The sequence below is a fragment of the Oncorhynchus mykiss genome, chromosome 22 (assembly GCF_013265735.2).
Source record: "Oncorhynchus mykiss isolate Arlee chromosome 22, USDA_OmykA_1.1, whole genome shotgun sequence".
Lineage (NCBI taxonomy): Eukaryota > Metazoa > Chordata > Actinopteri > Salmoniformes > Salmonidae > Oncorhynchus > Oncorhynchus mykiss.
Window position 1 is genome coordinate 46,131,387 of NC_048586.1, and position 23,357 is coordinate 46,154,743.

The 23,357-nt window shown below is 46.4% G+C and overlaps 1 protein-coding gene across 1 annotated transcript in view; it reads right to left on the reverse strand.

Annotated features, from left to right (window-relative positions):
- Positions 1 to 23,357, reverse strand: part of ints6 (integrator complex subunit 6) — a 37,585-nt gene that overhangs the window by 11,999 nt on the left and 2,229 nt on the right. Inside the window, exons 4-10 of the mRNA XM_036959427.1 lie at positions 18,868 to 18,957; positions 12,507 to 12,690; positions 9,014 to 9,139; positions 7,827 to 7,969; positions 7,569 to 7,721; positions 6,535 to 6,667; positions 3,972 to 4,066 (exon numbers count right to left, since the gene is read on the reverse strand). Of these exons, the coding sequence (XP_036815322.1) occupies positions 3,972 to 4,066; positions 6,535 to 6,667; positions 7,569 to 7,721; positions 7,827 to 7,969; positions 9,014 to 9,139; positions 12,507 to 12,690; positions 18,868 to 18,957 (924 nt within the window). The remainder of the gene's footprint in view (positions 1 to 3,971; positions 4,067 to 6,534; positions 6,668 to 7,568; positions 7,722 to 7,826; positions 7,970 to 9,013; positions 9,140 to 12,506; positions 12,691 to 18,867; positions 18,958 to 23,357) is intronic.

The window sequence follows — 23,357 nt, forward strand, 5'->3', positions numbered from 1 at the left end:
GCATTGAAGCTCGTTTGGAGGTTAGATAGCACAGTGTCCAGGGAAGGGCCAGAAGTATACAGAATGGTGTCGTCTGCATAGAGGTGGATCGGGGAATCGCCCGCAGCAAGAGCAAAATCATTGATATATACAGAGAAAAGAGTCGGCCCGAGAATTGAACCCTGTGGTACCTCCATAGAGACTGCCAGAGGACCGGACAACATGCCCTCCGATTTGACACACTGAACTCTGTCTGCAAAGTAGTTGGTGAACCAGGCAAGGCAGTCATTAGAAAAGCCGAGGCTACGGAGTCTGCCGATAAGAATATGGTGATTGACAGAGTCGAAAGCCTTGGACAGGTCGATGAAGACGTCTGCAAAGTACTGTCTTTTATCGATGGCGGTTATGACATCGTTTAGTACCTTGAGCGTGGATGAGGTGCACCAGTGACCGGCTCGGAAACCGGATTGCACAGCGGAGAAGGTATGGTGGAATTCGAGATGGTAGGTGATCTGTTTGTTGACTTGGCTTTCAAAGACCTTAGAGAGGCAGGGCAGGATGGATATAGGTCTGTAACAGTTTGGGTCCAGGGTGTCTCCCCCTTTGAAGAGGGGGATGACCGCGGTAGCTTTCCAATCCTTGGGGATCTCAGATGATACGGAGGAGAGGTTGAACAGGCGGATGGCGGCGGACAGTTTCAGAAATAGAGGGTCCAGATTGTCAAGCCCAGCTGATTTGTATGGGTCCAGGTTTTGCAGCTCTTTCAGAACATCTGCTATCTGGATTTGGGTAAAAGGAGAAGCTGGGGAGGCTTGGGCGAGTAGCTGCAGAGGGGGGGGGGGGGTGGGGTGGAGCTGCTGGCCGAGGTTGGAGTAGCCAGGAGGAAGGCATGGCCAGCCGTTGAAAAATGCTTGTTGAAGTTTTCGATTATCACGGATTTATCGGTGGTGACTGTGTTACCTAGCCTCAGTGCAGTGGGCAGCTGGGAGGAGGTGCTCTTGTTCTCCATGGACTTTACAGTCCCAGAACTTTTTGGAGTTAGAGCTACAGGATGCAAATTTCTGCTTGAAAAAGCTAGCCTTTGCTTTCCTAACTGACTGCGTGTATTGGTTCCTGACTTCCCTGAACAGTTGCATATCGCGGGGACTATACGATGCTATTGCAGTCCGCCACAGGATGTTTTTGTGCTGGTCGAGGGCAGTTAGGTCTGGAGTGAACGAAGGGCTATGTCTGTTCTTAGTTCTGCATTTTTGGAACGGAGCATGCGTGTCTAAGATGGTGAGGAAGTTACTTTTAAAGAATGACCAGGCATCCTCAACTGACGGGATGAGGTCAATGTCCTTCCAGGATACCCGGGCCAGGTCGATTAGAAAGGCCTGCTCGCAGAACTATTTTAGGGAGCGTTTGACAGTGATGAGGGGTGGTCGTTTGACCGCGGACCCGTAGCGGATACAGGCAATGAGGCAGTGATCGCTCAGATCCTGATTGAAGACAGCAGAGGTGTATTTGGAAGGCAAGTTGGTCAGGCTAATGTCTATTAGGGTGCCCATGTTTACGGATTTAGGGTTGTACCTGGTGGGATTCCTTGATGATTTGTGTGAGATTGGGGGCATCTAGCTTAGATTGTAGGACTGCCGAGGTGTTAAGCATATCCCAGTTTAGGTCACCTAACAGAACAAACTCTGAAGCTAGATGGGGGGGCGATCAAATCACAAATGGTGTCCAGGGCACAGCTGGGAGCTGAGGGGGGTCGGTAGCAGGCGGCAACAGTGAGAGACTTATTTCTGGCGAGATTCATTTTTAAAATTAGAAGTTCGAACTGTTTGGGCATAGACCTGGAATGTATGACAGCACTTTGCAGGCTCTCTCTGCAGTAGATTGCAACTTCTCCCCTTTGGCAGTTCTATCTTAATGGAAAGTGTTATAGTTGGAGTATGGAAATCTCAGAATTTTTGGTGGCCTTCCTAAGCCAGGATTCAGACATGGCAAGGACATCAGGGTTGGCAGAGTGTGCTAAAGCAGTGAGTAAAACAAACTTAGGGAGGAGGCTTCTGATGTTAACATGCATGAAACCAAGGATTTTTCGATCCCAGCAGTCAACAAATGAGGGTGCCTGGGTACATGCAGGGCCTGGGTTTACCTCCACATCACCCGAGGAACAGAGGAGGAGTAGGATGAGGGTGCGGCTAAAGGCAATCAAAACTGGTCGTCTAGAGCGTTGGGGACGAGGAATAAAAGGAGCAGATTTATGGGCGTGGTAGAATATATTCAGGGCATAATGTGCAGACAGGGGTATAGTGGAGGTAAGCCCAGGCACTGGGTGATGATAAGAGAGGTTGTATCTCTGGACATGCTGGTTATAAATGGGTGAGGTCACCGCATGTGTGGGACGTGGGACAAAGGAGGTATCAGAGGTGTGAGGAGTGGAACTAGGGGCTCCATTGTAAACTAAAACAATGATAACTAACCTGAACAACAGTATACAAGGCATATTGATATTTAAGAGAGACATACAGCAAGGCATAAGTTAATCGCAGGTGTTGATTGGGAGAGCTAGCTAAAACAACAGGTGAGACAACAGTAGCTAGTCAGCTAACACAACAACAGCAGGTAAAATGGCGATGACTAGGCAGAGAGGGTCGGATTAACTACACACAGAGCCTGAGTTCGCGGCTGGGGCCGACAGATAAAACATAAACAGAATGGAGTACCGTGATTAATGGACAGTCCAGCAGGCATCAGCTATGTAGCCAAGTGATCATAGTGTCCAGGGGGCAGCAGTAGATGGAACAGGGAAGCCGCCACTACGCTAGCACGCGGGCGACACAGCGTTTAAAGTTAGTAGCCCGGGGGTGGTAGGAGGGGTCTGCTCAGACGGAGGCCGGTTGAAGGCACAGCGGATGGAGTATTCGTCGGCAGATCAGACGTGGTGGTGCGGCGGGGCGCCGTGTCGACAGAGAATCCAAGCCAGATGGCGAAAGAGGTATTGAAGAATTTTGTTTAATAGCCGGGAGATGTGCCTGGCTCACGGCTAACTGGTGCTAGCTTCGTGGCAGTGGCGTTAGCCACTATAGCCAATCGGTAGCAGCGGTGATCCGGTGCCAAGGTCCAGAGTTTACAGCAAGGATCCGGTGGAGTATTGGGCTCTAACCGTGTATGAGTGGGGTTCGGGTGAACAGCTGAGTAGGCCGGGAGGAGGGCCTCAGGGATAGCTTCGGTACTGGGTGCCACGGTGAGTGAAAGCTAGCTGTGATCTAGCTAGCTGTAAGCTGTGAGCTAGCTAGCTAGCTGTAAGCTGTGAGCTAGCTAGCTAGCTGTGAAGATTAGAAGTAGTGGCCCCAGGGATTACGGCAGGAATCCGGCGTTGTAGTGGAGAGACAGTCCGATACTGGTAGACTGGCGAGTATTATCCAGGCTAAGAACAGGGCTGGTATCTGTGTAGAAGGTAAAAGCCGCTAGCAGTGGCTAACAATGACTAAATAGCTTGTAGCTAGTTAGCTGGTTGGCTTCTGGAGGTTCTTGAATGTGTTCTAAAGTGAAAAATAATAGCGTATCACATTGGGTGAGGCAGGTTACCAGAAAGTATAATCAAATTAAAAAATTGAAAAGAGATTGAAATATACGGAAAATACAAAAGTACACGAGAGGACGAACAAAACACGTCTTCACTGCTACGCCATCTTGGATCATTTCTGATCAATTTTATGTTCTTTTAATAGACATTTTTTTTTTGTGCTTTTCTTTCAAAAACAAGTACATTTCTAAGTGACCCCAAACGTTTGAACAGTAGTGTATGAATGTTAATATTTATTTTTCTCTGGATTTTCGAAATTCTCTCGTGACCTTTTTTGGGAACCTCTGAATTAGCCCCTACACCATCTATCATTTTCACTCCCTCAGCTTTGGGAGACTTGTGCCTATGGCGTAGGTTGAACGTGATCACGTAACTGGGAGTGCCGAGGGGCTGGTTTGACATTCAGCCGTTGACTTACCCCAATGTAATAAAGAGGCATGGTCTTCAGGTAGTTCTCAAATGACTGACGCCATTTAATGGTGGGCTTGAACTTGTGCACCCGGATCAAGTCATCTGCAACACATACAGAGCAGCCTTTAGGAGAGGTAGAGTGTGACCACTATGGCCAGAGACATTAATTATCATATTACCAGATGTTTTCCATATAGAATGTATTACAGAGTATTTGCTTTGCTTTATCTTGGCCAGGTTGCAGTTGTAAATGAGAACGTGTTCTCAACTGGCCTACCTGGTTAAATAAAAGGTGAAATAAATACATTTTTATAAAAGTGTGTGTATGCTGTCTTCACAAAATGAATTTCCATGTAAAAATGGACAATAAAGTATATTGTATCATAACCACTACTGCCCTCTGCTGGCTTGGTGGGGCAACGTGGTGCACTACATTAGGGCTCATGAGGACAGGGATGCCTTTTCTAGACACAAGGGCAGTTCATTGTGAGAACCTTCGAAGTAGTGTTGTTAAATCTCTGAGCTGTTACCCAAACTATTGTTAATAAAGTTGCACTTGAAAAACACTCGTTATTTACTGATCACCTCAGAGAACAGTGTTGTTAGATGTTTGTTTTTTTGCCCTTCCGCGTCACTTTATATGAATGAGATCTTCTCTAAAACGGACTAAAGATGTTTATCGGTCTCTCTGTGACCATCGATAACTTCAGAACGAAGTTCAATAAAAATACAAAAGTTAACGTTTTTTGGCATATTGTTACAAACAAGTATAGCCTACATAGAACTATATATTTAAAATCGCAATGAAATCAATTTCATGTTCATTTAAATGTAGTTTTATTTTGCCAATTGTTAGGCTACTGTCAGAAATGTTTGCCTCAATATATTTAATGTGTAAAAACATGCGTAATGATGTGCCAAATCATGAGTCAATGCATTATTATAGAGCGTTAGAACAAGCAGCCTCAAGATTTTCAGCCATAGGTGACAATCTCTCTCTAGGAGCTGATCCGTCGTCTGTATTGTGGACTGATGTTAATTAAGGTCAGATTTGAACAGAGGAAGTGGATCCAACGAGCAACGCTGACTTCATTTCAATCCTTTTCAGTATCGACACACGCCTCGACGATGCACTTAGCGACCGCACTCTGTGCGTTACGTTTTGGGAAAATGCACGTTACCATCTTCGGCTGTTGAAGGAACGATGCATCGTTTAAAACCGTCGTAAGCCTAAGATCCATCGCTAATGGGAAACTGGGGCCTGGGCTCTCCAACCCTGTTCTTGGAGATACACCTTCCTGTAGGTTTTCACTCCAACCCTGTTCTTGGAGATACACCCCCCCCTGTAGGTTTTCACTCCAACCCACAGTTGTAATTAACCTGATCCGTCTTTATCAACCAGATATGTATTAGAATCAGGCGCTGTAGATTAGGGTTGGAGTGAAAAACCTACAGGACAGCATCTCTCCGGGAAGAGCATTGGGAGAACTGTTCTCTAAAGAATTTGGATGGGTCATACCAAGTAGATCAGAGGCAGCAGAACCGCATAGTTAGAGCATTAGGACGAGGCCCAGGGCTTACCCAGTAGAGGCAGTACAACAGGGTAGTTAGAGCATTAGGACAGGGCCCAGGGCTTACCCAGTAGAGGCAGTACAACAGGGTAGTTAGAGCATTAGGACGAGGCCCAGGGCTTACCCAGTAGAGGCAGTACAACAGGGTAGTTAGAGCATTAGGACAGGGCCCAGGGCTTACCCAGTAGAGGCAGTACAACAGGGTAGTTAGAGCATTAGGACGAGGCCCAGGGCTTACCCAGTAGAGGCAGTACAACAGGGTAGTTAGCGTATTAGGACAGGGCCCAGGGCTTACCCAGTAGAGGCAGTACAACAGGGTAGTTAGCGTATTAGGACAGGACCCAGGGCTTACCCAGTAGAGGCAGTACAACAGGGTAGTTAGAGCATTAGGACGAGGCCCAGCCCAGGGCTTACCCAGTAGAGGCAGTACAACAGGGTAGTTAGAGCATTAGGACGAGGCCCAGCCCAGGGCTTACCCAGTAGAGGCAGTACAACAGGGTAGTTAGAGCATTAGGACAGGGCCCAGGGCTTACCCAGTAGAGGCAGTACAACAGGGTAGTTAGCGTATTAGGACGAGGCCCAGGGCTTACCCAGTAGAGGCAGTACAACAGGGTAGTTAGCGTATTAGGACAGGGCCCAGGGCTTACCCAGTAGAGGCAGTACAACAGGGTAGTTAGCGTATTAGGACAGGACCCAGGGCTTACCCAGTAGAGGCAGTACAACAGGGTAGTTAGAGCATTAGGACGAGGCCCAGCCCAGGGCTTACCCAGTAGAGGCAGTACAACAGGGTAGTTAGAGCATTAGGACGAGGCCCAGCCCAGGGCTTACCCAGTAGAGGCAGTACAACAGGGTAGTTAGCGTATTAGGACAGGGCCCAGGGCTTACCCTGTAGAGGCAGTACAACAGGGTAGTTAGCGTATTAGGACGAGGCCCAGGGCTTACCCAGTAGAGGCAGTACAACAGGGTAGTTAGCGTATTAGGACAGGGCCCAGGGCTTACCCAGTAGAGGCAGTACAACAGGGTAGTTGTAGGGCATGACGAAGAGGTTGACACAGTTGAGAGCCGTGCTGGCCTTCAGGTAGCCAAAGGGCTGGCCCAGGTCACTGTACTTGGCACTGTTACTTACAAACACCTAGAGGATGAGGGAGGGAGAGGGGAACTGAGTGAGAGCACAAACAAACAAGCCCATCTTGTGTTGTATTGGTGTTGTGTATGGCGTGTCGTGTGTATTACTGTGTGTTGTGTAGTACTGGGTGTGTAGTGTAGTACTGTGTGTAGTACTGTGTGTGTGTAGTGTAGTACTGTGTGTGTAGTGTAGTACTGTGTGTAGTACTGTGTATAGTAATGGGTGTGTAGTGTAGTACTGGGTGTGTAGTGTAGTACTGGGTGTGTAGTGTAGTACTGGGTGTGTAGTGTAGTACTGTGTGTAGTACTGGGTGTGTAGTGTAGTACTGTGTGTAGTCCTGGGTGTAGTACCGGGTGTGTAGTGTAGTACTGTGTGTAGTCCTGGGTGTAGTACTGGGTGTGTAGTGTAGTCCTGTGTGTAGTCCTGTGTGTAGTACCGGGTGTGTAGTGTAGTACTGTGTGTAGTACCGGGTGTGTAGTGTAGTACTGTGTGTAGTCCTGGGTGTAGTACCGGGTGTGTAGTGTAGTACTGTGTGTAGTACCGGGTGTGTAGTGTAGTACTGTGTGTAGTCCTGTGTGTAGTACCGGGTGTGTAGTGTAGTATTGTGTGCAGTACTGGGTGTAGTACCGGGTGTAGTACTGGGTGTGTAGTGTAGTCCTGTGTGTAGTACTGTGTGTAGTCCTGGGTGTGTAGTGTAGTACTGTGTGTAGTCCTGGGTGTGTAGTGTAGTACTGTGTGTAGTCCTGTGTGTAGTACCGGGTGTGTAGTGTATCATGTTGCGTACCTGCCAGCAGGTATGAGGGGACTTCCTCTCCAGGATGTACTGTGTGTAGTACGGGGTGTGTAGTGTAGTACTGGGTGTAGTACCGGGTGTAGTACCGGGTGTGTAGTGTATCATGTTGCGTACCTGCCAGCAGGTATGAGGGGACTTCCTCTCCAGGATGTACTGTGTGAGAGGTGAAGCCTCCAGCTCGTACTTGTCAAAGGGAACCTTGTCAATCACCATGGGCTCCGAGTCCAGACAGGAGAAACGCACGTGGGGGTGGGCCGAGCGAGGGGGCTGGGAGAGAGAGGGGGGACGGGGGACGGAACAGGAACATCAGAGAAAAGCACACCAGCATGCACAGACACGAGCCACGCGTGTCAGACAGAGACACTCTCTTACCAGGGTGGGGGAGTTCGTGTCGGGCCAGAAGCCTTCAGGAATGGGCCAGTGTCCGATGGGCACACCGGTCTTGGGGTTGGGTCGTACGTAGATCAGCTTGTGGCAGCAGTGCCACGACTGGGGGCCGGGCTTCAGGGTCTCATCTGGACAGACAAAATAAAGTGTGAAATAGAGGGAGGGGCTAGAGGAAGGGGGGTGGGCACATCCGGCCCACCGGGCACTTCAATCCAGCCCGCAAGTCATTTACAAAAAATATATATATAGTTATAGTCTGGTCTGATCGCTGCAACTCCCGCTCGGACTCGGGAGAGGCGACGGTCGAGAACCGCCGACTGCTTCCTGACACACTGCTCGCTTAACCCGGAAGCCAGCCGCACCCATGTGTCTGAGGAAACACAGCACACCTGGTGACCGTGTCAGCGTGCACTGCACCAGGCCCGCCACAGGGAGGCGGTAGAGGCTAGGGGACCGTATAGAGAATAGGGGTCCGTGTGTAGGGAAGCAGTAGAGGATAGGGGTCCATGTGTAGGGAGGCAGTAGAGGATAGGGGACCGTGTGTAGAGAGGCAGTAGAGGATAGGGGACCGTGTGTTGGGAGGCAGTAGAGGCCAGGGGACCGTGTGTAGGGACGCAGTAGAGGCCAGGGGACCGTGTGTAGAGAGGCAGTAGAGGATAGGGGATTGTGTGTAGGGAGGCAGTAGAGGCTAGGGGGCCGTATAGAGGCTAGGGGAGCGTATAGAGGCTAGGGGACCGTGTGTAGGGAGGCAGTAGATGCCAGGGGACCGTGTGTAGGGAGGCAGTAGATGATAGGGGACTGTGTGTAGAGAGGCAGTAGAGGCTAGGGCGCCATGTGTAGGGAGGCAGTAGAGGCCAGGGCGCCATGTGTAGGGAGGCAGTAGAGGCCAGGGCGCCATGTGTAGGGAGACAGTAGAGGCCAGGGCGCCGTGTGTAGGGAGGCAGTAGAGGCCAGGGCGCCGTGTGTAGGGAGGCAGTAGAGGCCAGGGCGCCATGTGTAGGGAGGCAGTAGAGGCCAGGGCACCGTGTGTAGGGAGGCAGTAGAGGCCAGGGGGCCGTGTGTAGGGAGTCAGTAGAGGCCAGGGGACCGTGTGTAGGCATGCAGTAGAGGCCAGGGGACCGTGTGTAGGGAGGCAGTAGAGGCTAGGGGAACATTAAAGGACAGCCTCTCACCCTCTCCAGGAGGGGGGTCCGGGCCCGTCTTCTCAAAGTTGATGACCACTCCACTCTGGATCTTCTGCAGTAGAGACTCCAGACACTGATTCAACATGCGCTGGGAGAACACACTGTAGGAGCGACCTAGGAGACACACACTCTGACATTAGACCACACTCACCCACTGTTCACCAAGACACACAAACACACACCCTCAATAGCCAGAGACATTTTGTGTAGTCTCTAATCAGCAGTAATGGGTAGCATGTAGTCCCAGTAATGGGTAGCATGTAGTCCCAGTAGTAGTGGTAGCAGCAGTATGTAAAGTCCCAGTGGCAGCAGTATGTAAAGTCCCAGTGGCAGCAGTATGTAAAGTCCCAGTTGCAGCAGTATATAGAGTCCCAGTGGTAGCAGTATGTAAAGTCCCAGGGGTAGCAGTATGTAGAGTCCCAGTGGTAGCAGTATGTAGAGTCCCAGTGGTAGCAGTATGTAAAGTCCCAGTAGTAGCAGTATGTAAAGTCCCAGTGGTAGCAGTATGTAAAGTCCCAGTGGTAGCAGTATGTAAAGTCCCAGTGGTAGCAGTATGTAAAGTCCCAGTGGTAGCAGTATGTAAAGTCCCAGTGGTAGCAGTATGTAAAGTCCCAGGGGTAGCAGTATGTAAAGTCCCAGTGGTAGCAGTATGTAAAGTCCCAGGGGTAGCAGTATGTAAAGTCCCAGGGGTAGCAGTATGTAAAGTCCCAGTGGTAGCAGTATGTAAAGTCCCAGGGGTAGCAGTATGTAAAGTCCCAGTGGTAGCAGTATGTAAAGTCCCAGGGGTAGCAGTATATAGAGTCCCAGTAGTAGCAGCATATAGAGTCCCAGTAGTAGCAGTATATAGAGTCCCAGTAGTAGCAGTATATAGAGTCCCAGTAGTAGCAGTATGTAGAGTCCCAGTGGTAGCAGTATGTAGAGTCCCAGTGGTAGCAGTATGTAGAGTCCCAGTGGTAGCAGTATGTAGAGTCCCAGTGGTAGCAGTATGTAGAGTCCCAGTGGTAGCAGTATGTAGAGTCCCAGTGGTAGCAGTATGTAGAGTCCCAGTGGTAGCAGTATGTAGAGTCCCAGTGGTAGCAGTATGTAGAGTCCCAGTGGTAGCAGTATGTAAAGTCCCAGTGGTAGCAGTATGTAAAGTCCCAGTGGTAGCAGTATGTAGAGTCCCAGTGGTAGCAGTATGTAGAGTCCCAGTGGTAGCAGTATGTAGAGTCCCAGTGGTAGCAGTATGTAGAGTCCCAGTGGTAGCAGTATGTAGAGTCCCAGTGGTAGCAGTATGTAGAGTCCCAGTGGTAGCAGTATGTAGAGTCCCAGTGGTAGCAGTATGTAGAGTCCCAGTGGTAGCAGTATGTAAAGTCCCAGTGGTAGCAGTATGTAGAATCCCAGTGGTAGCAGTATGTAGAGTCCCAGTGGTAGCAGTATGTAGAGTCCCAGTGGTAGTAGCATCTAGAGTCCCATTAGTAGTAGTAGTATGTAGAGTCCCAGTGGTAGCAGTAGTAGCAGTATGTAGAGTCCCAGTAGCAGCAGTAGTAGCAGTATGTAGAGTCCCAGTAGCAGCAGTATGTAGAGTCCCAGTAGCAGCAGTATAAGCAGTATGTAGAGTCCCAGTGGTAGCAGTATGTATAGTCCCAGTGGTAGCAGTATGTAGAGTCCCAGTGGTAGCAGCAGTATGTAGAGTCCCAGTAGCAGCAGTATGTAGAGTCCCAGTAGCAGCAGTAGTAGAAGCAGTGTGTATAGTCCCAGTAGCAGCAGCAGTAGTAGTATGTAGAGTCCCAGTAGCAGCAGCAGTAGTAGCATGTAGAGTCCCATTAGTAGTAGTAGTATGTAGAGTCCCAGTGGTAGCAGTATGTAGAGTCCCAGTGGTAGCAGTATGTAGAGTCCCAGTGGTAGCAGTATGTAGAGTCCCAGTGGTAGCAGTATGTAGAGTCCCAGTGGTAGCAGTATGTAGAGTCCCAGTGGTAGCAGTATGTAGAGTCCCAGTGGTAGCAGTATGTAGAGTCCCAGTGGTAGCAGTATGTAGAGTCCCAGTGGTAGCAGTATGTAGAGTCCCAGTAGTAGCAGTATGTAGAGTCCCAGTGGTAGCAGTATGTAGAGTCCCAGTGGTAGCAGTATGTAGAGTCCCAGTGGTAGCAGTATGTAGAGTCCCAGTGGTAGCAGTATGTAGAGTCCCAGTGGTAGCAGTATGTAGAGTCCCAGTAGTAGCAGTATGTAGAGTCCCAGTGGTAGCAGTATGTAGAGTCCCAGTGGTAGCAGTATGTAGAGTCCCAGTGGTAGCAGTATGTAGAGTCCCAGTGGTAGCAGTATGTAAAGTCCCAGTGGTAGCAGTATGTAAAGTCCCAGTGGTAGCAGTATGTAGAGTCCCAGTGGTAGCAGTATGTAGAGTCCCAGTGGTAGCAGTATGTAGAGTCCCAGTGGTAGCAGTATGTAGAGTCCCAGTGGTAGCAGTATGTAGAGTCCCAGTGGTAGCAGTATGTAGAGTCCCAGTGGTAGCAGTATGTAGAGTCCCAGTGGTAGCAGTATGTAGAGTCCCAGTGGTAGCAGTATGTAAAGTCCCAGTGGTAGCAGTATGTAGAGTCCCAGTGGTAGCAGTATGTAGAGTCCCAGTGGTAGCAGTATGTAGAGTCCCAGTGGTAGCAGTGTGTAGAGTCCCAGTGGTAGCAGTATGTAGAGTCCCAGTGGTAGCAGTATGTAGAGTCCCAGTGGTAGCAGTATGTAAAGTCCCAGTGGTAGCAGTATGTAGAGTCCCAGTGGTAGCAGTATGTAGAGTCCCAGTGGTAGCAGTATGTAGAGTCCCAGTAGCAGCAGTTGAAGCCATTGCCCATCTGACCCATGTGGCATCGAGCAGAAAGCCTGACTTCATAATCTTGACCTCCCATCAGCACTTTTCACCAAGCTGCACTATGATTAGAACTCACATGCCCACACCACCCCTGGCTATTGGCCCATCACCGCTCCACTGTAGGTCACAGTAGGCTCAGGTTAGGCGGTGCTGGCTCATTCTAGACAATGAAGGCAGCTGGTTTAATTCTAGTATTATGCTTTTAGGTTGAGGCTTATGCTCATACTGTACTTGTGTGTTGGACACATGCTAACGTTCTCTAGGCAGCTACGCCCCGGCGTTCTCTAGGCAGCTACGCCCCGGCGTTCTCTAGGCAGCTACGCCCCGGCGTTCTCTAGGCAGCTACGCCCCGGCGTTCTCTAGGCAGCTACGCCCCGGCGTTCTCTAGGCAGCTACGCCCCGGCGTTCTCTAGGCAGCTACGCCTGACGTGCTCAGCTCCTTAGCTACTTATTGTTGTATATTGATAAGGCATTATTGAGGAAAGAGCTTGCAAGTAAGCATTTCAATGTGCCGTTTACACCCGCTGTATCGTGTGCATGTGACAAATAAACTTTGATTTGACATACACTACTGTCATATGGCCTTACATAGACACTGCCTCAGTTACATACTACACACACGCGCACACAGGAACAGCGCCTCACCTCCGGTGACCTCGCACATGGGGGTGATGGCCGAGTCGTCGGGGGGGACCCCTCCCAGTGGTTCAGGCTCTACAGTGGCGTGTCCAGGGATCCTCAGCACCAGGGAGAACAAACGCTGGTCCCAGCGGAACGGCTCCTTGGTCAGCTCACTGCCCGGCAGAGGAGTGGTCAGGGGAAGGTGGAGCTGGAGGAGGAGGGAGAAACCATTTGAATTAAACAAGAAGAGCATCGAGAGCGAGAGACGTTTATAGCATGCAAACCTCACCGGACACTTGGAATGACAAATACATTTTACACATACCTGTACATGTTATTAAAATGATTTTACTCACAGCACTGACTCACGTCAGCAAAGCCAAGCTCTAAAATAGAACTTGGTTCTACTTGACACACCTTTCCCCCCATCTACTCAGTTTTCAGGAGCATACAACCCCACGTGGGTATTTGACAGATGAACAAGGGGAGATTATTCATATATATATATATATATATATATATATATATATATATATATATATATATATATATATATATATATATATATATATATATATATATATAACTAACTAACTCAGAGAACATAATTTGAAGTCATAAGAATTTAACATTTTAATTACCATTTTCAAAGTCATGTTCACCCATCCTTGACTTTTCCTAAATAAGTCTATACAACACGCTGTCGTTGTTAGAATTTCGATATCGCAAACTGAGTTTGCGTTATAAGCAGTTCTAGGAGGACGTGTCACCATCCCCCCTTCCTTCACCAGTTAGCTGCCATAGAAACTACACCTAAACGACAGTATATAAAAACTAATTTCACACCCAGGCCTATAATAAAAACAGATGTATCCTAAAGACAAGATTCAATTGACAATAGTCAGACGGGTGACAATATTATCAACTGCTTTGTGATGAGACTGCATGGAACGGAACTGTATTTATTAGACTGTTAGAATGCATCAGAACGGATCGCTAGATATCCAGCTTTTGCAGGTGTTTATAGTCAGAGTAGAAAAAAACAACAATCCAAGTATGAATCTGGGTCCAAATTCTATGAAAATTCAGCAAAAAAAAGTTGAGGTAAAATAAATAACCCAATGTTCTTTCCCAGGTCAAATTAGCTAGCAATAGCAAGCTAGAGAAATGGCCATGAATGTTTGTGTGTTTAACATGCCCCGCAAGTTAATAGTTACTTTTAATATCTTATCCTGTAATGTCATGATCGCGTGTGTATGGAAGAAATGTTTTATAAAAAAAAATAAAAAATCAACATGTGCGTGGCAAGTGTTGTCAGCATGTCGCGCTACTTTATGTTGCGCAACAACGCGTGTCACCGAGGGTGCAACGCTGCCGGCGTCACCGAGGGTGCAACGCTGCATAGAGGGCTGTGTTTTTGTCTAAAATGGTCCCAGTACGGGTTGATGGATGTGCTGGCCTAAGTGATCACACAGTCTCCAATGGTCCCAGTACTGGTTGATGTGCAGACCTAAGTGACCACACAGTCTAAAATGGTCCCAGTACTGGTTGATGGATGTGCTGGCCTAAGTGACCACACAGTCTAAAATGGTCCCAGTACTGGTTGATGGATGTGCTGGCCTAAGTGACGACACAGTCTAAAATGGTCCCAGTACTGGTTGATGGATGTGCTGGCCTAAGTGACCACACAGTCTAAAATGGTCCCAGTACTGGTTGATGGATGTGCTGGCCTAAGTGACCACACAGTCTAAAATGGTCCCAGTACTGGTTGATGGATGTGCTGGCCTAAGTGACCACACAGTCTAAAATGGTCCCCATACTGGTTGATATGCTGGCCTAAGTGACCACACACACTCAAAATGGACCAACAGGCTGGGGTGAGATTTCTTCAGCCTTTCACAAACAGTAGAGAGTGGAAACCACCACCCTGGCAACAAAATGCTGACATTGTATTGAGTATGGCTCAACACTGTGATCGCTCATCGTCTTTAATGGTTGCGATTCACAGACACACGATGACCACGATTTGAAAACTGCAACAGATGGAATGACGTCAAGGGACACACCCCGACAACAACCTAAAACGGGTGCAGAAGCACACCAGCAACCCATTGTGCGTTTATTCCACGGCCGACCATCCCTGTAGCAGAGTCTAGCGCCCCCTTATTCCACACTGCTTTTTATTGCCCCCGTGGTCTCAACTTCATAACTCTCCATCTTATCTCTATAAACCCAGCCTACCTCCATTTTCCCTAGGCTGCTTCCTTCACTTGTTCTTCTCCTGACGTGATAACATCTAGGCTCAGTAATACGTTTAAAAGGGTTGTGGTGTACCGATCCTTCATTTTAAACCTATTTCCACCTGTGTAAGGGTGTCTGTCCTCCTCCTGCTTATTCTGGGGTTCAGATGTAGTGGTACATGTGCTGGTACATGTGCTTCTCACAACATGGACCCGTGTTGACATGGCTGGGGTTAGACACGACTACACGGACCCGTGTCGATATAGGGTGTTGACATAGCTGTGTATAGACATGGTATCCTTGTTTTAAGTCTGTTAAGTGTCTCATTCTCCGGGAGTTGACCTAGTATTTTAAAATGTAACTTATAAATCCAATTTGTAAATCATGCCAAGTTCACATGCTAGTCGGAACTCTGAAATGTCCGACTCGCTAACTGGTTGTCGTTATACAGGTGTCCCGTTCAACCAATTAGAAAAATCGTGTATTTCAGTTTCTTAGTGCCGACGTGAACTTGGTTTTTACATTGTGTTATTTGTGCTGGTCTAATTGGCTACAGAAGAATCTGTGCACTCTCGGATAGTAATCATATTTCATATGATGCTCTTTGATATCCCGGGCTTTATGGCGTTGATTAAATAATTTTTTCCAGAATCTTTACTTCAAGTGGCCTAGCCAGTCTCCAGACCTTAATCCCATAGAAAATCTGTGGAGGGAGCTGAAGGTTCGAGTTGCCAAACGTCAGCCTCGAAACCTTAATGACTTGGAGAAGATCTGCAAAGAGTGGGACAAAATCCCTCCTGAGATGTGTGCAAACCTGGTGGCCAACTACAAGAAACGTTGGCAATCAGAGGTCAGACAAGGGTTTTGCCACCAAGTACTAAGTCATGTTTTGCAGAGGGGTCAAATACTTATTTCCCTCATTAAAATGCAAATCAATTTATAACATTTTTATGACATGCATTTTTTTTCCGGGTTCTTTTTTTGTTCTTTTATTGTTATTGTTGTTATTCTGTCTCTCACTGTTCAAATAAACCTACCGTTAAAATTATAGACTGATCATTTCTTTGTCAGTGGGCAAACGTACAATATCAGCAGGGGATCAAATCCCCCCCCCCCCCATTGTATACAGCTTCTTTACTAAAAACTACCCTAGTATTCATGGCACAGTTTCAGACTCACATATCAGACTGCTACTAGGATAGAATTACGTACAAGACCAAATACACAAGACAAATATTAGTTAAAAATATAGAACAGTAAATGAAAAATGTTTAATATGATCTTTCACTTTGAATCAAGGTCGCTAGTAGCTACAGTGCCTTGCAAAGTTCAAGGGGGCCGAATACTTTCGCAAGGCAGTGTAGCTAGCTGACTGCAAACGTGTCAGCCAGACAAGACCTCGCAGGGATTCGTACTCTTGCATGCTAATTAGCATTTTACAATCAGCGTAAATAGAGCCAAATATATTGATAAAAGTCACCTTGTCCGAGAAAGATTTAGATGGTTACCAACAACATCACGGCAGGGAAAGACAACATGAAAGACACCTTGAAGTGGTTATAAAATCCACTATGGGAAAAATGTAGGAGGAAAACAATTATTGGAACCATTTCAGTGTTTGACAGCTAGGTTTTATGGGTATTATGTCCACTGTGGGGCTCTATTGCGTGTTCATGTTAATGAGTCTGTTATTAAAGAAATGTGAAACAATGTATATTTGCTGCTTTTCATTAAATCATGTATGACAGTTTTTTTTGTTGTTGCCTAAAATAAATGCATTCATAAGGACATATTGATACAGTGCCTTCAGAAAGTATTCATACCCCTCATCTTATTACACATTGTGTTATAGCCTGAATTCAAAATTGATAACATTTATTTATTTTCTCAGCATCTACACACAATATCCCATAATGGAAAAGTGAAAACGTTTTAAGAAATGTTGAATTTACATAAGTATTCACACCCCTCAGCGATTAAAGTGATGAGTCTGTATCTGGATTGTACAATGTTTGCGCGTGATTGTTTAAAAAAATATTCAAGCTATCAATTTGGTTGTTGATCATTGCTAGATAACCATTTAAGGTCTTGCGATACAGTTTTTGTCTTATCTGCTTGAAAATGTAACTCAGACAGTCAGGAACATTCAGTATTCTTGGTAAGGAATTCATGTAGATTTCGCATTGTGTTTTAGGTTATTGTCCGGCAGAAAGGTGAATTCATCTCCCAGCATCTGGTGGAAAGCAAATTGAACCAGGTTTCCCGCTAGGATTTTGCATGTTCTTAGCTCCATTACGTATTTATTTTTTTAATCCTGAAAAACTCCCCAGTCCTTAATGATCACAAGCATACCCATAACATGATGCAGCCACCACTATGCTTGAAGATATGGAGAGCGGTACTTAGTAATGTGTTTTATTGGATTTGTCCCAAACATAACTTTTTGTCCTAAACACAACATGGTAATTGCTTTGCCACATTTTTTTCAGTATTACTTTAGGGACTTGTTGCAAACAGGATGCATGTTTTGGAATATTTGTATTCTCTACCGACTTCCTTCTTTTCAATATGTCATTTAGATTAGTTTTGTGGAGAAACTGATCCATCCTCAGTCTTCTCCTGTCACACCCATTAAAATCCGTAACAGCAGTTTCCTTCCTCTCCAGCAACTGAGTTAGGAAGGACGCCTGTATCTTTGTAGTGACGGGGTGTATTGATAAACCATCCAAATTAATAACTTCACCATGGTCAAAGGGATATTCAATGCCACCTCACCGGGCCACCGCAAAATAAATGAACGAGCATCTGTGTATCCCAGCACTAAAATATAACTTGCATCTATTTGAGATGCTCCGCATGTCCCGTCCTTATTGGATACGAGGAAGATACAAACCCACATGGATGCTTAAAAAGTCAAATGAGGAGAGATTAATTGAAGATAACGAACATAAAAACTAACTAGGTTTCCTGTTTTATCTGTGGATTAATAGTTGGAGAAAAGATTTAAGGAACCAGCTGAAAAGAGGACTCCCGTATATGCATGTCAGGTACACTAACAACCCAACGTTCAACTCCCAGGACAAACTAGCTAGCAACAGCTAGCTGGCTAAATGACCATGAATCTTTCATGTGTGTTTCAACCTGCCCCAAAATCAATATAGTTGGTTGGGATATTTCAACCTGTGTGTCATGATCGTCTGGTGTGGATGGACAAAAATCAACACTCACGTTGCCAGTGTAGTCAGCAAGACAAATTGTCCTGCTGCATGGCCTATCAGGCGTCGATGGAGGCTCTCAGTATTCAGATTGATTGGTTATAACGATTCTGAATATTCCCACCTAGCCTACTGGCCAATCAACACTCTCCTTTCTGTGCAGGTCAGTCACATTCTGTGTTCTTTTCATAATGGACAAAATGCTACTGGTTACCTATTAATAGGCTACAGTCAGGCATCACATATTGGTGCCAATCTTTAGTAGCCCAATGCTCCTCCAATCGATGGAGAAATTTGATGTGCTGCTTACAAGTTGGAGATGATTGGCCAGAATAAGGGGCTGTGAAGAATCTCTAATAAAGGCTATTCCTATTCAACAAATGCTGTTCGGGTCTAATTTAAAAGTAAACACACGAGGCTTAGTTGTATTCTGGATAATTAAATTATTAACTGGTTAAACTAAAAAAGGAATTTAAATAAATGTTTTTTTCTAGATGCATTACTAAATGCATAGTAGGCTTATGGATCAGGCTAGGACATGTCGCCCCGTTTTTAATTCTGTCAACTAGGAAGGCAACAGAAGCCTCCTGTGACTTGTTCAATGTCCTGCAGCTCAGATAAAAAAAAAATATATAGACAAAGATATAGTATAAGCTGTTCTCAGACAGGTTTAACCAGCCAGCCGTGTGTGTGTGTGTGTGTGTGTGTGTGTGTGTGCACACCAGCCAGCGTGTGTGTGTGTGTGCGGGCGGACAATCGAGTCGTTTATAAAAGAGTTCACTTCTGCAGCATCCGCTGTAAAAATTATAACGCCTTGCGGTGGCTCTTCACATACAAACAGAGACAGAGAGTCGTCTGTTCAGCTGACCCACAGGAAGTACTCCTGATTGGCTGTGACCCCGGTATCCACGGAAACCATGATGACTGACCTCATCCTGGACTCCGCCACTGCTGGTCAGCTTGTTGCCGTCGGTGATGGCCACTATGATGGACGGCTCCAGGAAAAAGGGATTCCTGCCCTGTGAAGAGAGAGGAGGAGGAGAGGAGAAGAGAGGAGAAGAGAGGAGAGTAAAAAGAAAGAGGTTAAAAAGGTGCACAAATAAATAAATACATCCAACTCAAAAGGACATGTGAAAGAAAGAGGAGCTGAGCCAAAATGTAAAGTTGTAATGAGCTTCCGGAGCGGCGAGGAAGGGTACTTGAGGTCTGGAGCAGTAACAACAGGAGTACATAGAGCATGGCTGCACCCTACAGGAGATGTGTGTTAGGAGGGTCAAGACACAGACAGTCCATCATTATAGTGAACCTACAGTAGATGTGTGTTAGGAGGGTCAAGACACAGACAGTCCATCATTATAGTTAACCTACAGGAGATGTGCGTTAGGAGGGTCAAGACACAGACAGTCCATCATTATAGTGAACCTACAGTAGATGTGTGTTAGGAGGGTCAAGACACAGACAGTCCATCATTATAGTGAACCTACAGTAGATGTGTGTTAGGAGGGTCAAGACACAGACCATCATTATAGTTAACCTACAGTAGATGTGTGTTAGGAGGGTCAAGACACAGTCCATCATTATAGTGAACCTACAGGAGATGTGCGTTAGGAGGGTCAAGGGAGAGAACGAAGAAAACAGAGAGCGACAACAACATCTAACAGTGGATGGTTTGATAGGGGTGGGTGGGGGTTAATGAGCGTCAGGGGAGGAGAGGAGAAACATTAACAGTATGAATAGACAGTCTGTAGGGACAGTCCAGCGGAGACAGCACCAACACTTGACAAAAACAAAGACTCATCTGTGTGTGTGTGTGTGTCTATACTCTCCAGTCAAACCTACACATTATATGTAAACCACTCTACCTTGCACACTCATAACACTGAGTTTGCACATTAAGTTGATGCACTTAGAAAAACCCTCTTCTTCCTCATAGCAAACTGCATAGGCCTTCAGCATAGGTCCTGTATAATCCTTCTGGCTCCAGAGACCAGTGGGGGGTGGGGGGGGGTAGATATGACATCACAGTAGTTCTATCCTCCTCTTAGTGTACACTAAGGTAAACACTAGCCTGAGGACAACGTGGCCAACATAGCAGACTTCACGAGGGCATGGCTATGATGCACTATGGTCAAGATGGTCTCTACCAAGCCATAACAACAACTACTCACCGCTATCCTGATACACTCGCGCTCTCTCTCTCTCAAAAGGAGCTACATATGTCCAGGAATTTACCTCTCCTCTTGAGGTTTACAGTAATTTCCCCACTGGTGACTGTTCCTAATCAAAATGGACACAGATCTTTTTCCCTTCCAAATGCCCATCGTGACACCAGAGTGTGTTTGTTGTTGTTGTTTTGTGCCGAGTAATAAATTGCGAGTTCCATAAAACGGGAGTCAAAGGAAACGTACCACCATTTACAGACCGGCTATGGTATCCATGACAACCCGGAGTTCCCTTTCAGAATGTCACTAATGATATCCTATTCAACACCCACTTAGCATGCTAATGTTTCTCAAAATGAACTCCTAGCCAGAGAAAACCCCCGCGCGGAGGGGGGAGGAGGACGACGTCGGCTTATATCGATTGTAAACATTAGAAAACAGAACGAAGCTACATATTTACTCAGATCCTCATTTGAGAGTCGCTAAGTTTCATTATTGCTTCACACAACATAGAAACGGTTATCGGCATGCCACATCAGTGTGACTGATCTGATCCACTGGCCTGACAGAGTCAGGTGTGGGTGGTATAGTGTATCCCGTGGATCTGTTGGTCTAGGATCAGTAGGCCGGGAGTGAGTCTGTGGCACGTTGCCAGGTCTGTTCAAATTCAGACGGACGGGTAATTAGATCTCTATTAGCCGGGTTGCCATGTTGTGCGGTCCATCAAACCAGTCAGTCAAATCAGCCCTATGGGCTCTGGTCAAAAGGTAGGGCCCTATATAGTGCATAGGGCACCATTTAGGATACATGGTTAACTACTAGTGACTAACTGGCATTTCACCCGGCTCTATTATAGGGCACTATGACACATTACATTAAAAACCTCACTGGCTAAAGAGCTTTAAAAAATTTAAATAAAACACTTCAAGCTGTAGACGTGTAGGTAAACTAGCAGATATGTTATTCTCCCTGCAGCAGGGCTCTCCAACCCAGCTACTGTCCTGTAGGTTTTTGCTCCAACCCTGTTCCTGGAGAGCTACTGTCCTGTAGGTTTTTGCTCCAACCCTGTTCCTGGAGAGCTACTGTCCTGTAGGTTTTTGCTCCAACCCTGTTCCTGGAGAGCTACTGTCCTGTAGGTTTTTGCTCCAACCCTGCTCCCGGAGAGCTACTGTCCTGTAGGTTTTTGCTCCAACCCTGTTCCTGGAGAGCTACTGTCCTGTAGGTTTTTGCTCCAAACCTACAGATAGCAGGTAGAGCCTAGTGGTTAGAGCGTTGGGCCAGTTGCTGAAAGGTTGCTGGATCGAATCCCCGAGCTGACAAGGTAAACATCTGTCGTTCTGCCCCTGAACAGGCAGTTAACCCACTGTTCCTAGACCAGTTAACCCACTGTTCCTAGACCAGTTAACCCACTGTTCCTAGACCAGTTAACCCACTGTTCCTAGACCAGTTAACCCACTGTTCCTAGACCAGTTAACCCACTGTTCCTAAGCCGCCATTGTAAATAAGAATTTGTTCTTAACTGATTTACCTAGTTAAATTAAAAAAATATTTACAAAAAATAGCACACCCGATTCCAAAACTTTGCTGGTAGATAAGCTGTGTCAGATAATTCTGTTTGTGGGAAGGTAGCAATTACTAGTTGTGAAGGCGTGACTACCAGTTGGATGCGTTGAACTGGTTGAGAAATAACAGTCGACTATTGGCCAACAAGTTGCATCAACCAGAAACTAAAAGTACAACTATCATGAGAGTTTTTTTTTTTTTTTTGAGGAATAACATTGTTGTTACATTCAACTGCGGAAAATACTGTTACGCAGGTCATTTCCTTAGGTGACATTGGCCGTGGTAGGACGTCATTGTAAATAAGAATTTGTTCTTAGGAGGTCGGCGTGTGGGAGAAGTAGGAGCTCAGGGATGATAAGAGGAGTTATCCACTAGTAATTACAATGTTTATTTTAATTCCCCCAGTTGTATGTGTTAAATAACACCTTCCCAAATGGTTATGAACACAGCATAAGTTACAATTGGGATTGGAGCAACAACAAAAAACTACTGGGTAGCTCTCCAGGAAAAAGGGGGTCCTGTCATAGTGTTCTTCCTCCAGGCAAAAAAATAAAAAATAACAACATTGAGGTCTTTGTTATAGCAGCCCATGTGCTCAGACCAGATACAAGGGGATGCATCTCGATAGTCTAGAACGGACATCATCTCCTCTACCTCACTTACACTCATTTGAATTGACAGGATAGGTGAACGCAATGGGGGGGTGGATCCCAGCCGGTGGAAAGTGCTTTCACCAGTCCAGCTCTACTATGAGGGAAAGGAGATGCGAATGAGACCCAACGTCTGAGGATACTAACAAAAGGCATGGTGAGAGGACGGAGACGAAGCAGGGCGTGGCCGGACGAGACCTAAGGTGTGGCTGTGACATATTCTCAAATGGAATCCTACCTCAACTGACCAAGAGGAAAGACTGGATCACCAAAATAAGATTGTACTCGTGTGTTTGTATGTGCACGATGTGTGTGGATGATTGTGTGCATGCTGTACCTACATGTGCCTTTCTGCTGGGGTGACAGAGGCCTTTGAACACACACAGAGAGACAGACACAGACAGAGACAGACAGACAGACATATCTACATGCATTATGTATGTAGTAAGTATGCATTACCCTTGAAGGTATGGGCGGACATCTTTCCTGTCTCAGCAGACGCTGATTAAACATTTATACATTCAATCAGCCTCCTGACAACTTACCTCAATACCATTATCTCTTAACTAGCAAATAATGATACTGACCCTGTGTACACTATAGTATTGTAATAATAGGGAGATTATTATTATTTTTAAATGTACCCACTTGTTCCCATAGATACAGTATGATGCAATAGTCAACATAGCCCTACATTGGAATGAACGTGAAAGCAGAGACTTGACCACTGTTTACTATGCATATAGCAGGTAGACAGCCAGAGGAAACCAGAGGAGGAAACCAATAGAGTACCATCCAGTGGGTGGATATTCCCATCAGAGGGAAAAAAAAAAGACGAGTGGCTAACATAGCAGAAACCAATCCTTAGAGGCTAGATCAGGAGAGGCCTATCTCCTGAGCACTGTTCATCACTGATACTAGTCTAAGGCCAGGATATAGCTACATCTTAAGCCGTCTCCTTTGTCTGTATACGGCACCTGATGTATTGATGGACTGTAAGATCCCTCAAATTAAAATCTGGACTTCAAAGCAAGTCCCACTGCT